Here is a 14,581-nt window from a genome sequence, read left to right as displayed (position 1 = left end):
CTGCCGACACCGCGATGCCAATCAAACAAGCAGGCCACGCCCTTACTTCGACGTCATGCCGCACAGACCAATAACAGCGGTGACATATTACGACCATTACTTGTAGTATTTAGTTCTTAACACAAGTCACCCACCATTCAGATAAACCCACCTGAGAATAACAGTGAATATCAGTGATGAACTAAGAGTGCGTGAGAAAGCGTATATGAGGAAGTTGATAGATTGTTAAATGATTCAGAAAAATGAAAATGTACTCCATACATATCAAAAAAAAAGTGACTCACGTTTAAAACGTGCCGAGAAACAGAACAAGAAGGAAGCAAAACTTGTTTCAAAAACACAGTACTTCCTCTTTACGCCGTCGTTCTTATGTATTGGCACCTATTCACAGTTTTCAGTCATGTACAAGGTGCTTTATTGGGATTTTAGTGCCGAACTATGCAGAGGTAGGAAAAGGTTATAAAGTTTTCAAAGTTTTTCGAAGTAAAATATCAAAAAAGTGCAGTTTGTCTTCGTATTCGCTCTCGTTAGCGTGGCTCTCCCGAAAAAAAATCCATATCAATTAGTCAAAGAATGCTGTTTGAAGAACATTTGAAATTTCATCACCCTTTATGATCACTGATCTGCTGCGCATATGGCAATAAAACATAAAGAAAAACAAATGATTGATTAAAAAAAAGTCATAATAAGTCAGGTTTGTTGTGCATCGGAAGCCAATAAAGAAACACAATAAGCAAGTGGAGGAGAAGCTCAGGAACAAAACTAAAACCTTTTTGGCCACTTGGCCCTGAACACACCATTAAACGTGGTGCTGGTAGTGTTTCTGTGTGAAAAACAGAATTTTGTTCAGTCATTTTATTGTGAAATGTGTTATTTCTTTAAAAGTCGTGATGGTTAAGTTTGACATTTATTTCGTTAGATTCAATAACCTCAGAATAAAATGTGCTACCGGTGGTTAAAGGCATTGTAGAAAGAAACGAGACTTTTAAGCAGTCCGAGTCATTGATATCTCAGCAAATTTTGATAAAACTCTCTGATGCTTGCGGTGAAATGATGCACCAGTTCAGCTCTTCAGGTTATCCCTTGAGTATTTGTGTTGCAGACTGCTGTTTGTACTTTTAACTGAAATTTCATGTTGGATAGCAATACCCACAAGTTTTTACTGGAAAATAAATGTTTTGCCAACGTTAGAACAGGCACTTACCCTTCGGGCCACAAGAGGACGCCATTAGCTGTAGAGGAGAATTGCTACAACATAAATTCTTCTTTTTTTTTTTCTTTCTTTCTTTCTTGTTTTTTTTTTCTTTTTAGATTTCCAGCCGGTATTTAGCTGGTTTTTGGTGTACACTGACTATATAGGCAGGGCTTGCTAGATGATTTTGAGTAAGAGGCAAGGTGTGGCTGCACAGGTTCAGACTTGGTCTCAAGAAACTAGAGTGCGTTTGGATGAGTAATAAACTAAAGACAACCCTCCCACAAAGTTCAAATAATTTTACAAGAAAAAAGCAACACATGACACACTAACTGCATATGTTTGTATGTATTGTAGATCTTTTGTATGAAGTTTTAGGATTAAATATTTCTTTTAGAATAACTTATTTATAGATTCATTTATTCATAAAAGGTCAAGGAAAGATTTTGCTTCTTATTTGTGTAGTTTTTATTTTATTTAAGTCAAATCACATCTCCTTTGAATTTTTACTACGCTTCTTAAATAAAATGCCAGCGGCCTTACAGATTTCTTCTGTCTGTGCCTCTTTGATACACTTTTCAGATCATTAGAAACATTTCAATATCAGACAAAGCTAGACTGAGTAAATAGAACGGTCCTAAAATTATGATTTCATTCATGAAGATAAGAAAAAAAAAATCTAAACTTATGTAAAAATATAATCTACCCTCTTGGAACATTACGACTTAACTTCAATTGACCGCATTTTTGTGAATCAGTTTCATTAGCAACACCCAGACCTGATAACTGGCTGACTGTACCAAAAAATTAGCTAAATTCATCCTGCCAGACATTTCACGATGATAAGCTAAAATCTGTCAAATAGCAACACGTTAAGCAAAACAAAGGTAATGTAAGGAAGTCTAGTCAAAGTCTGGATTTAAATGTAATTGAGATGTTATGGCATGACCTTAAATTAGATCCTCAAAGATCATTCAACATTGCCTAACTGGAACATTCCCTCCACAGTGACGTAAAAGACTGCTAGTTATTTCAAATGTTTGACGCCAGCTGTTTCCATGAAGAGGGGTCATTTTAAACATAAAGGGACAGGTTTGTTTGTTTAACTTTTTTCTCTTAATCAAGGGGGGGTAAAAATCATCTGAGAACTGTGTTTCGTATTAACTCAGATTAACTTTGTCTGGAACATTTAAGTACGACAAAACAGCAAAAACTGAGGAAATCGGATAATCGGAGGCTACTGGTTTTCTATGACAGCCAATTCTGCAATTACACAAATGAATCACTGAACTGAACATTTAGCAATTTATGCATGTGCGTTCCTCATCAAAGAGATGCCAAAATGCTTTTGTTCAAACAGTAATTGTTTAATAGCACAAATATACAATACAATCAACACGCCCCCTCCTCCAGGTCTTATTGGGGGTTTCCCAGACGATTTAGCTATTTTACAGTTTCATGTACTGTAAGATGTGTTCATTGTAGCTTATGCACACAGAGAGAGTGAGATAAGCTATGTGGCCATTCAGACAGGTGACAGGTACAAAGACAGAGCGGTCATTGGATGGTGCGGGGCATTGTGAACCGACAGACATGTAGACATCAGAGGTGACCGAGGTGGAGGGTGAGTGACGGCCATCACCACAATGATGGGTCGTATCTGGGGAGAGAAAAAAAGGGAAAGAGAAAGATCAGCTTCCTGTCACGCCTGCGGAGAACCGAGTCTCACCGAAGTCCATACATGCCTTGACTGTGGGAGTGTGTCTCTGCTCTCCTTCAGCAGCAGCTCTGAGACCAGTGTGTCCAGAATCTCAGGACTGGACCTCTTTCCATACCTGAGGCACACGAGAGCGAAGGACTCAGAATCCAAACGGACTCGGCATCAAGGTTGCCAGTAATTGTAGTCAAATATGTGTGTTTTTATTTCTTTTACTGAAGAGGCACAAAGAAAAACTCTCTTTGTCTAATCTGGTCGATGTCTAATTATAAGCTCAATGTAAACTGAGCACGGTCAGGCCTTAATCTCAGGGAACAGAGACACGAGCTGCATCACAGGAGGTTACACATTCCCTTTCTGTGCTTTTGATGATAAGTCATATCAGGACCACAGGTATCCTGGAGAGGCTCGTTGCCTGCAGAGGCTTACCAAATCCCCGACATTCAGAATAAAGCGGAAAGCTGTGGGGGACTTGACAGAAAGTCCTGGCAGTGATAGGAATTCTTCTTCTGTCTTTTTCTTTTTACCAACAGGTGGTAGAAAATAGAATAGAATAGAAATGGGGGGGGAATCTATTCAGTTCTACTCCAAATGAAAATGAACGAACTAGTAATGAAATATTTATTTAATTGGTCGTACGACAACTCTTGCTAAAAAGGATTTCTAAAATGAAAAGAAGAAAAAAAATATTACTTTCTATTCAGGTTCTATTATGTTAAATTGAATACATCCAATAAGCTATATTTGAAACAAACCAACAAAGCACATTACTACCGCTGACATAACAACCAACACTGCAGTGGCTGTATTATATTTTGGGCTTACTGTTGTTGTTGTTTGTTGTTTGTATTTGTTTTTTAATTGAAACAGAATTTTCAACAAGTTTTGTAAAGAAATGTTCTGCTTTATTCTGTTTTCCTCCTGAGTTTTGTGCAAAGTCAAATTTATTGCTTAACTGAATTAATTGATTAATCAACTAAGTAAATACTAGATAGATAGTTTATCTGGTTCTGCAATGATTTTATTCTGCAAAGTCATTAACAAAATTGTTGCCTGTATTATTTTGAATTTGCCACCTTGAAATAAGTATTCAATACTATTCCAGTCTATCGTTTTTGATTTGCTCACCTCTGTCTTGTGATGAGGTTGATGTAGTGTCTCAGGGCTGAGTAATACTTGGCCAACTCCTCCGCCGGAGCGTCCTCCCCGGGGTTCTCCGGTTTCACCGGGTACCCCTCCGTCAAGGCGCCCAGGCAGACCAGCGCCCACAGCAGGAACCCCAGCGTCCCCAGCCAGCTCACCAAGTTGGGATGCATCTGTCACAGAGAAGACAGAACCAGTCCATACCTAACTCCTCCTGTACATGACTACTCTTCTACTACTCTTCTGCACTTTGTTTTACGCTCCAGACTGTAGGCTTGGAGATATTACTAAATAATGGAACGCATATGTTTAAAAACATGCCCCAAAAAAGGGGGCGCAGACAAACTTTGAAGGAAGAGAATGTGAAAAATTCAAAGCACTTACATTTTTCAGAAGGTCTCAGTGAGATTTGCGCGACGTCCTGTTGATTCTCCTCTGCTCCTCTGCGCGCTCGTTGCGCGCCATGGGGTTTATATCAGTGCGCGCCAGACGCGCGCCGGGAAAAAAAAAGGAAAAAAAAAAAAAGCGTCAACGCTTCACTCTGTTTGGCCCGGGTCTTTGCCTTCCTTCATGTGAACGTCACTGCTGATGCTGCTCTAATTAAGGTGCGTGTGTGTAGTTTGTATTAATATAGCGAGAAAGCAAACTAAAAATAGAGTAAGGTAACAAACGTTTCCTATGACAAAACTAGCTGTTCAAGGCAGATGCTAATATGCAGGCTTAAAAAAGCAACTCTTGTACATTGCATATAGACTGAATTATATAACTTAATATAACTCAACGGAAAGAAATTGAAATCTTCAGCTATGTTCCATGTGTGCACAAGAAGCTGAACTAAACACACACCGAATCTGATGTTTTGAAGCTTATTGAAGCTCCTTCATGGAGGAAGCGAGTCATAAATTATTTCACAATCAAGATTATTTTTCAAAACAAGATCAATCCTCAAATCTGAAGTCGCAAAAGAATGCCAGCAACGCATTCACTTTGGTCCCAGTTCAAATGAAACTTCTCCACGTGGCCTATCGTCACCAGAAAGCAGGCGCCTTGGGTGGTGCTGGACAAAAAGATCTCAAACGGGCTCACATGTACGGGGCTGAATTAGTGCATTAATTTCATTTTGTGGCACATTGCATCACACGAAGAAAGAGAGAGACTGTGGCTCTCGAGGTGAACAAAAGGCACAAATGTGAACACGGAGACGCGTCAACGAGGAGCCCAATCTCCTAGAGGCCCACTTAATAAGAAAACCCAAATAGCAATTCGCAGTGAGTCTGTATCACCAAGAGCTTCATTTACCTCCCATTCATAATCCTTTTGTGCTGGCAGCTTGCAGCCATGTAATCTGTCAAAAATCAGCATTCTTCGGCACCGCTGCTTTCTAACTCCCTCAGAGGATGTGTTGAGTGCTTTTTTTTGTATGGCACAGGATGCAAAGAGGGAGATGAGGAGTGTGACACAAGCGAGAGAACCGTGGAGCGCGGAGTCACGACTGACTGGGAAGGAATTAGTAGGTTCACTCCTCTTCAGGAGACACATGCGTCCTTGAAGACTCTCTTCAACAGGTATATCATCATTCAGGGGGGAAGCGGCGTGAGCCTACGCGGAGATGGCTGACACGGGGATTGAAGCAGATGTGTAAACACGGGGGACAAAAAACGCTGAAAGATCAGAGAGCTTTGATGGAGAAATTCATCTCCAGGAGGCTTTTATGTAGACTTTTTTTTTTAGTACCAGGGTTTCAGACAGAGGTGACCAAATGCATGTCCTCTACATCCACAGCTCAACTACTCTTAAGGCAGACAAGTTAAAACAGAAGTTCCTGTATTCAAGGAGTTTTCTGGAAACTTTAAGAAGCTGTGCTTTCGAGGTAGACAGATTTAGACTGGTGTTATACTCCTCGCGTTTCTGAACTGTAAATTTCACTGAGCTCCATAGATTTTCAGTGGATCGGAAATGCTTTTGCAGACCTCCCCTGACTTTTGGCTTTCTGTGATCCTTTCTCAGAGCTACTGTGAGTCTTCTTCGTGTTTTAGCTGCATATAGAATCGTGACGGTTCCAACAACTGATCTTCAAGAGGCAGGTTTGGACACGTCCAGCACCACCGAGGTGGACCTCCGTGGAATTAGAGCAGATAATATAAAGCGTATGAATACGTTTGACCTTTCACCATTATTCAATTCACCACTTTGTGTTTGGTCTGTTACATACTAACCATGTCATTTAATGAAATGCTTTGACGTCGCCATGCGATAAAATGTGATAGTATCCAACTTATGACAATACAAATTCAGTAATACCAAGATTTAGTATGAAATGTTCCCTAATGCTGGCGAGAGAATTACATGTACAGAAAGGATCCAGCGTTTACTGTGACAGCTTGTGCAGCCCTGAGATGTAAAGCCTCCAACGGAGCTCAGTTTGATGAATCCTGAACAAAATGCGCCTGTCACACAACGGATCAGTCAACACACACACACTAACTCCCTGAGAACAAAGTAAATCACTGTCATGCAGACACACACCTTCATGTCATAGGGCTCTTACAGCTTGCAGGAAGCTGTTGTCAGAAGGCCAATACAGTGGCTAACATAGAGCTGCAGTGGGACTGGTTGGAGCAAAAAAGAAAAAAGAAAAGAAGAAGAAAGATTACATGCCAGTCAAAATGGCCATGAAAAAAAGAAAGTGAATTTAGTAGCATGACCTGAAGAGGTGTTTTTCTTTATGCCTTCACTGTTCTCTGACATTGTTGAGGTGATCTTGGGTTCCTTGAAGTTTGATGTTATTTGTTTCTGCATGCCTCGGGCTCCACTGCAGCACTGTAGTCGGGTTAAGGTCTGGACTTTGACGGAGTCATAGCAGCACCTTGACTGTTTTCTGTTTCAACCATTTTGTAATAGATTTGCGGTTGAGGATGACTGTCAAATATTTGAGCTGTTGGACAGATGTCATCAGATTTAACTGTGAAATTGCTTGGTATACATCGTACCATGCATAACAGTTGGCACGAGATGTTTGTACCACAACAAGCTGGCTGGACGTCTGCGGCCTGTTGTGTATTTTGGTTAAACACCTCTAGTTTGATCTTTTCTGTGTCCGTCGTACAATTTTTAGGGAGCTGCGACTTGGAAGTCTCGGACTTTTTGCCATTTTTTGGATTGAGTTTACCAGATTGAACTAAATGTGTCCAACTTGTGAATGACTGTCCTCAGAGTAGAATGTTGCACTTCAAATGGTTTACAAATGGCCTTTTAATCTTTACCAGATCGATGTGTACTAATAATTGCTACGCTGAAGAGGTGAAGGGGTGTAATTAATTTATTGCATGACCAAAACCAAAACAGTGAAGGATTTTTTTCCTCCCTCATACTACCATGCACTGTTTAGTTGATGTAATAATGAAAGCAAACTCTTTCTTGAGACACAGTATATTCGAAGTGCATCTCAACAAACTAGGAAAGTATTAAAAAGTTGATTTCAGTAATTTAGAACAAACAGGGAAGTGCATGTACATTCATTAGACACCAAGTTAGTAGTTCAAGTGTGTATTTCTGCTCATTGTGACTGATTATGGCTTACTAGCTGATGAAAACCCCAAATTTTGTTTCTCCGATTAGAGTTACTATGTAAGATCAATGGGGGGGAAAAAAAGGAATTTAACACATAAATGTTACACTGTGACCTAAACAATAATGGGGACAACTGCTGACCGGACAGTTGTCCAGCAGACAGTCAGTGGCACCCTCCACGAGGAGAAAAAGTCACAAAAAGGCATTACGAAAGAAGCTGACTGTTCACAGAGACTTGGAGGAGTAAATGCGGCAAATCAATGACTCACGGCAATCTCCCAGGCTTCTTTAGGAAACCTTTTTTAAAATCAAGTTTAATAATAAAGTGAATTTTGTGATAATTAGGATTAATTGGAATGTATGTATGGTTGGATTGAATGTACTGTTTTGTGACGTGCCTTCAGATAATGTGTTGCGGCGCTATGTAAATTAACAGAATCGAATTCAAAAGTATTTACAGTAAGTTACGCACATGTGCTACAAAATGTTGCATTCCTTATGTTGAGGCCCTCCAAGTTGCTTGAGGTCTGTTGTGACGTTTTTTCAGGCCATGATGTTTTGGGGAGACGTGTAATCAGCTGGTGTTGGTCTCAGTGTGATTTATTATGTCTAAAATCAATGAAGTTTTTTGCCACCTTATTCTTTCCTCTGCTGGCATACTTCATGGGGATTTTATTTGACACCTGCCTATCATGCCAAAACATCAGACAAAACGGATGAGCTGAAGGCCGCTATCAATGCCTGTTTTTGATTTTTTTTTTTTTTAATTAAATCTGAAAAAAAAAACAAAAAAAAACAGCTGGCTAAGCTGTGAATTTTACAAAGACACAAAACTCTGACAGCATGCTACCCATCAAAAATGTACAGTACAACATTTTCAATTATTGAAGTAAACTCAGAATAAGATGAAATTCTTAGAGGAAGTCTGCTGGATCTAAGAGAATTAAAACAAACAAAGAAAAACTAAACTAAGAGAAAAAGGAGATGATTAAGTTTTAATACATGCTAAAAGAGAAACAGCCCCATGATATGTAAAAGAAAAAAAAAGCAGGATTGAATTGAAATGCGGTCATCATCAGATTTAATCAGCATTACCGCTAATGGTGTGTTCTCTTACGAAGATAGCAATCATCTCCAGTACTGTCCAATGAGCTGATTAAATATCTCGAAAAGCTCCAAACCAATTTCACAGTGATATTCCTTTCTTTAGGTAAGTAATATGCTCAATAATCCATTTGTTAAAGACTTTGCCTTATCAGAAATCAGTTCTGTGGAGGCCAATTCCTATTGAGAGCGAGCTTTTTTAAATGCAAATGTGCCTTCTCCTCCTCTCATCAGCCTCCTGGTTTGTACAATAAGTTCTTCTCCAAGATTTGTTAAGATGAAAGAGCCCTGTAATTTTCCACCACCATGAATCACACTTTTCAAATGTACAGAGTGATCAAGTGGAAAAAGGAAACACTAGCATGCAGGCGGCATCTATCTTCTCACCCCAGGCAGTTGCATCCAAACAGAAGATAAATCAAATGAGATGCCAACTTTTCCCCTGCTTTCTTTGGCTATCACTAATTTTGCTTCGAGTCTTGACATCTAAATTGTTACTTAGTTCTGCGAGCTATTGTATTATCTGTCTACTTGTGGTTGGCAAGGAGTACTGTTTGTGAAAAGAAAAAGGCCACGCTTTCTTCTTTGCCTTTTTTTTAATTTATTTATTTATTTTTTTTCTGAATACAAAATCTCACCTGAACACAAAAACAGTGACCATTAAAAGAACTTGTGTGTTGGTTCATATGAAGAGGTTAGGATTATATAAGAGATAGATCTGGCCGATCTGCTGATAGGAAACAAACAGAGCTGTTTACGAGAGCGGAAAAAACGTGCAGATGAAGTTGTGATCATGGCAAAGGCTTCACAGTGGCACTGCTGTGATGTTCCGGCCTGTCTCTCCGATCTCAGGCACAAAGGTATTACTCCCATAGATCTTGATCACCTACCAACAAAAGATGACAAGCACCAAACAGTATAATCAACATTTTTACGCTTTTTGACAATGCAAAGTAGATAAGATGTGGTGCAGTCCCGATCACAGCTGAAGTTCAGATCCTCTATTGGCTTTGAAACTTATTGAGCTTACATTTGTGAGGTCAGACACTGATGTGGGATGAGAAACTCTGTCTCACAGTTTTTATTCTAATTTGTCCCAAATGATGAGGTCAGGACTCTGAGTAGGCAGGTCATGTTAACTTCCTCATTCATGTCTGCATGGAGCATTTTTTTTTACTCAGTTGTGCCGCCATGTATTAACAAGGCAAGGCAATTTAATTTGTACAGCACATTTCAGCAACAATGGTTCATTTACATGTGCATATTATTTTGTACCATCAAAAAGCTACATTTCTTGTTTATGCACATGGAGTTCGGTAGGTTATGTGCCACTTTCTGAAATCATTTATGTTTTTTTAAAAATCTTTTATTCAACCCAAGAGCACTTTAAAAAAGATGTTAGGATATAGTATTTATGTAAAACATCAAAATATCTAAGAGGACTAGTGAAAACAGCAGTGTATAGTTGAGAATTGAGAGATGTCTTCCCATCAGCAAGATTAGAACAAGCTTATTTAATTTTCTCCGCAGTTTAATTAACTTTCTACACAGGCAAGATGTACAATTTCTGGTCTTTTCCGAGCTGGCTACAGAAAGCGTGTCCTCAAATTGTTCTTCTTTGTTGTGACTTTGACTTTAACAGACATCATTTGAAAGCAATTACTGAGCCACACATCGAGCTTCCCTCTGTTCTTAGTTCACAATAGTGAAAAATCCCTTAGTGGGGAACGAAGAACTAATGTTCTTTCTCATTTGTTTGTCACTTTCTCCACTTAAACACCCACTATTTAAAGAGCTACATTGACTTGTCTTGGTATTTATCTAAGCCGTCTCTGCTGCTTCTCTCAGTGTTCCTCGCTGTCTCTTCTGATTTGTCTGAGCACGAGTCTTTCTCTATGTGTGTGTGTGTGCGTGTGTGTGTGTGTGTGTGTGTTTGGAAATGTGTCTCATCTGTGTCTGGTGTGGAAGCAGCACAAACGTCGTGTCAACACGGTGATCATACATGTTGCTTTGATGGACAGATTAGCTGAGGGTCTGGCCACCAAGCTGTGGCAGCCTGAGTTGGCTCAGGTGCGCAGGTCAGAGTCCTTAGCCTCGATATAAGGGAGCCTGATGAAAGTTGCACCTACGTCAGAGGGCGATAAACTTTTGTTTGATGTCACAATCTACGTCAGGTCACTAGCCTTAATGCATCATTCTTATGCCAGTAGCACACTTTCATGGATCTGTGTCGTATTTCTATATGTTTTAAATGTACAAAATGCAAAGGTCACCTTCAAAACCATCATCTTCCGCACTTATTGGCACTGCTGGTAAATACTAGTAAAACCATAAACTAAACTTTTTTTGTTTTGCAGTGCTGCAATAATCTCAACCTGAACATTCAACATGTACTTTACTTGAGCACATTAAATCGACAAGGGGAAATTTATTGGTAGAGAAGAATATTTTTAACCACACTTATCTAAACACTTCTCATAAACTAAATAAAACGGAAGCATTTTTGTTGTTTCCTGCTTTAAACGGATCAGTTCTTGTATTCCGACTGATCCTAGTGGTGGAACAATGCAGTCAAATTCAGTTTATTACTTAAATACATTGAAAAGACATTTTCCAAGAAAACCCAGCCGATTGCCTCAAGTCATTGACTTGCAGCATTCCCTCTACCTGGACAAGCAAGTAGCGACAAAAGGCAATCGCTCGGATTGTGTCAATTACTTTACAGCAATCTAAGGTGTACGTAACAACTACTCTGACCCTGAATATATTGTGACATATATTCATGACGTTAAAGGCATGCAACGTGAACAGAAAGTCTGATAATGGAGGGTAAATGTATGCGGGAGGTCTAACTAATGCAAGAGGAAGAATTAGAAAGCATTTCAACAGGCTGACTCTCAAAAAATTAGCTGCATTCATAGCAGAGCACAATTATATTCACTGTCAGTCAGCCATGCACTGTGCCTAAATACCTTGTCTGTAAAGTAAAGGCATTTCCAGAATTATCGTCACTAATTATGAAGCCGTTGAAATGTTGCATACTAAATGACTTTCTGCACATGCAGAAGCTACTCGGCACAATACAGCAGTGGACCAATTAAAGTATTTATTATAAGTGCTACACTGCAACCTCATGACTGTTTAGAAGGATCCTGAAACAGTTCTTTCAAAATCATTTAAAAACCCTTCAGTTTTTCCTCGTTTTGTTGCACTGTACCACAAACGTCAGTGTATTTTGGGAGTTGGTTAAGAGATAGAACAACACAAAGTAGCACCTAATTTTGAGCATTTCAGACTTTTCCACAAATGAAACTCTTAAAGTGGCGGTGCGCATTTGTATTCGGCTCCCTTTATTTTGATATTACATCCATTGACAGTTTGCTACAAGCCTTACAAAGGCCGCAGCAAATATGTGGAGAAAATGCTCTGGTCAGAATTGCACATCTTTGTGCAATTCTCGTTTGATCCAAAGTGCAGATCCAAAGTGCTGCCTATGGCTGAAAAAGAACACTGCACATCACAATGAACACACCATCCCTGGAGTGAAACATGGCGATGGCAGCATCATGCTGTGGGGATGGTTTCCTTCAGAAGGGATAGGCATACCTGTATGACCTAAATATGATTGCTAATCTTTGCAAAGACTTAAACCTCTATATTCACAGATGCTATCTGTCCCATTTGTCTGAGCTGGAGCTATTCTGCAAAGAAGAGTAGGCGAAGGGAAAAAAATAGTTTTCTAATTGATACACACACTTACAGTTTCATTTTTGTCTGTCAAAATTTATGTAAAAAAACAAAAACATGTATGAGCATTTCCAACCTTCTCACTGCCTTGTGTTGGCTTTTTCACATAAAATTCCAAAAGGATACATTCAAATGTATGGTTGTAACATAATACATCATAAAAAAAAAAGCAGAAGGCTTAGCTTCGGACATTCGCTTTATCTTTGAGTCGAAGTCTTGATCCAACTCTCTCCTAAGCGTAAAGGATGGCTGATTAGGAATGATTTTTAAATGGGACAAAGTCTACCAACAACAATATTGGTCAACTTATCTTGTTTACTTTTTTGAATGGCTTCGACTGGATACTCATGTGAAAAGGGAAGTGAAATTTATAACGCTGTTTTACCAAGCCATTGGTTCCCCTTATGCCACCAAAACATTTGATGCAGCTGCTTCAAATGCAAATAGAGGGGACATCAGGTTTTGCTTTCATAAGCTTACGTAGTTTTGCAATTCACTGCACTTTGTATCAAATTGGTTGATATTTTCCTTTTGTGTAACATTATCTTTTTTTTTTTCATTCCAGTGCTACTAACTGGTTTTTTATTGTTATTTGAGAACAGGTGAGATATTTCCCGTGATTTGTCTGATCCCCTTCTGTTTGTGTGAGTTAATTTTATTTTGGAGAAATGACGCGTTATCGTCTCCAGTTAAGTCCCTGTTTACTTGCCAGTTATGCCAATTAAGTGTTTCCCTCTGCTCTAATTGTCGATGTAATCATCTGTGCTTGTGTTGGGATTTATTGACTAGAAGATGTCAATCAAGCAGGGTGGGGTTACCAGCGGCGAAAGAGAAGTGTTGCAGTTATGTGCTTCAACCACGGTCAAAAGGAAATTACCTTCAGCCTCCTTTACAGTGTTGCCATGGAGAGGCAATTAACCTAAATTGTTATTGTCTGAGACTAATGTGTTATAGCTTTCCCTCTTAATTTAATTAAGTTTTTTCCACTCTTCCTCATCTCTCCCCAGGTTCCATGCACATCTCCCTTTGCTCACCTCTGTTCAAGAGTAAGAGGAGGTAAGAAGTACAAAGACACGGCAGATATGTTGATGAAGATATGCGACCAAGGTTGCTTATGTTGTTGCGGTCTGAAATCTCGGATCACAGACACACACTTTGTGTTCAAAACGTAAGCTTCCAGATGTGGCTGCATCCGCTCCGGCACTTTGAATCATCAGAGACGCAGGTGCATCCATACGACCCTTCAGGCAAGGCTCCAGCCTTCTTCCCTCAAGATTGCTCCGCATCATAACATACTAGTCCACATTTTATCACATTACAGCCACAATTTATTTTTACTTTTTATCTTATGTAATAAATCAACACAAAGTAGCAAATAATTCTGAAGTGGAAGGAAAAAGGATAACATCTTAATTTATAAACAGGAATGATTTTTGACCATTCCTGTTCATAAATTCCTCAAGATCGGTCAGATTGTGTGAGTTGTAAGTGCAAATGTCAACTTTTCAAGTCTTGTAGACAAAATTATCCCAGAGCATGCTGCTTCCACCACCACATTTCACCGGTTAAGTGTTCTGCGAAGGGTGAATTTACTGCGTCCCATTGTGGCAATCTTTATACAGTCCTTTTTTTGTGACTGTCTTTCAACAATAGCTTTTGAGAGGTACCATAATGCAGACACCGGAGATGTAGTGGTCAGACCCAACGCTGTCCTCAAAGTAGGAACATCCGAGTGGGAGTAAATCCTCACTTAAATCTTCTTTAATTGTGCTTCCCTTCTGAAGATGCTGGAAACTGGGCCGCCAGTGGAGAACACATGATGTTCAATCTGCATTCACAGCGTGGAATAATGCAGCGCGCGTCGCCGCTGATCTACCATGATGAATGGGATTAATCAATCGAAGACAGTACATCTATCCATAAATTAAAAGCAGCGCTCATCGCTGAACACTGAACACTGTGGTTCTGATGTTATTTTGGTGACGTGTTGAGTGGGTGGATTTTTCACAATAAGCACACTATCATCACACATAAAGCGAACCTCAGACAAATAATTAGGGAGGTGTTCAGGAAAATATCTAGAAAACTGCAGTGAAATAAACTGAAGA

The 14,581-nt window shown here is 39.5% G+C and overlaps 1 protein-coding gene across 1 annotated transcript; it reads right to left on the bottom strand.

Annotated features, from left to right (window-relative positions):
• Nucleotides 1–2,535: 2,535 nt before the first annotated feature.
• LOC102222266 (pro-neuropeptide Y) lies at nt 2,536–4,535 on the bottom strand. Its single transcript, XM_005802707.2, has 4 exons — nt 4,437–4,535; nt 4,038–4,225; nt 2,938–3,027; nt 2,536–2,852 (listed from the first exon to the last, which is right to left on the bottom strand). The coding sequence occupies exons 2-4, from the start codon at nt 4,223–4,225 to the stop codon at nt 2,831–2,833; spliced, it is 300 nt and encodes a 99-aa protein (XP_005802764.1). The 5' UTR covers nt 4,437–4,535; the 3' UTR covers nt 2,536–2,830.
• Nucleotides 4,536–14,581: the final 10,046 nt, after the last annotated feature.

The sequence above is a fragment of the Xiphophorus maculatus genome, chromosome 13 (assembly GCF_002775205.1).
Source record: "Xiphophorus maculatus strain JP 163 A chromosome 13, X_maculatus-5.0-male, whole genome shotgun sequence".
In the NCBI taxonomy this organism is placed as follows: domain Eukaryota; kingdom Metazoa; phylum Chordata; class Actinopteri; order Cyprinodontiformes; family Poeciliidae; genus Xiphophorus; species Xiphophorus maculatus.
This window is presented reverse-complemented; position numbering and strand designations above follow the sequence as displayed.

Excerpts from the sequence above, each read along its gene's own strand:
- LOC102222266 (XM_005802707.2), bottom strand. The coding sequence starts at position 4,225 with ATGCATCCCAACTTGGTGAGCTGGCTGGGGACGCTGGGGTTCCTGCTG. Across the intron at positions 3,028-4,037 it reads AACCTCATCACAAGACAGAG|GTATGGAAAGAGGTCCAGTC; the intron begins GTGAGCAAATCA and ends CGTGTGCCTCAG. Across the intron at positions 2,853-2,937 it reads GACACACTCCCACAGTCAAG|ATACGACCCATCATTGTGGT; the intron begins GCATGTATGGAC and ends TTCTCTCCCCAG.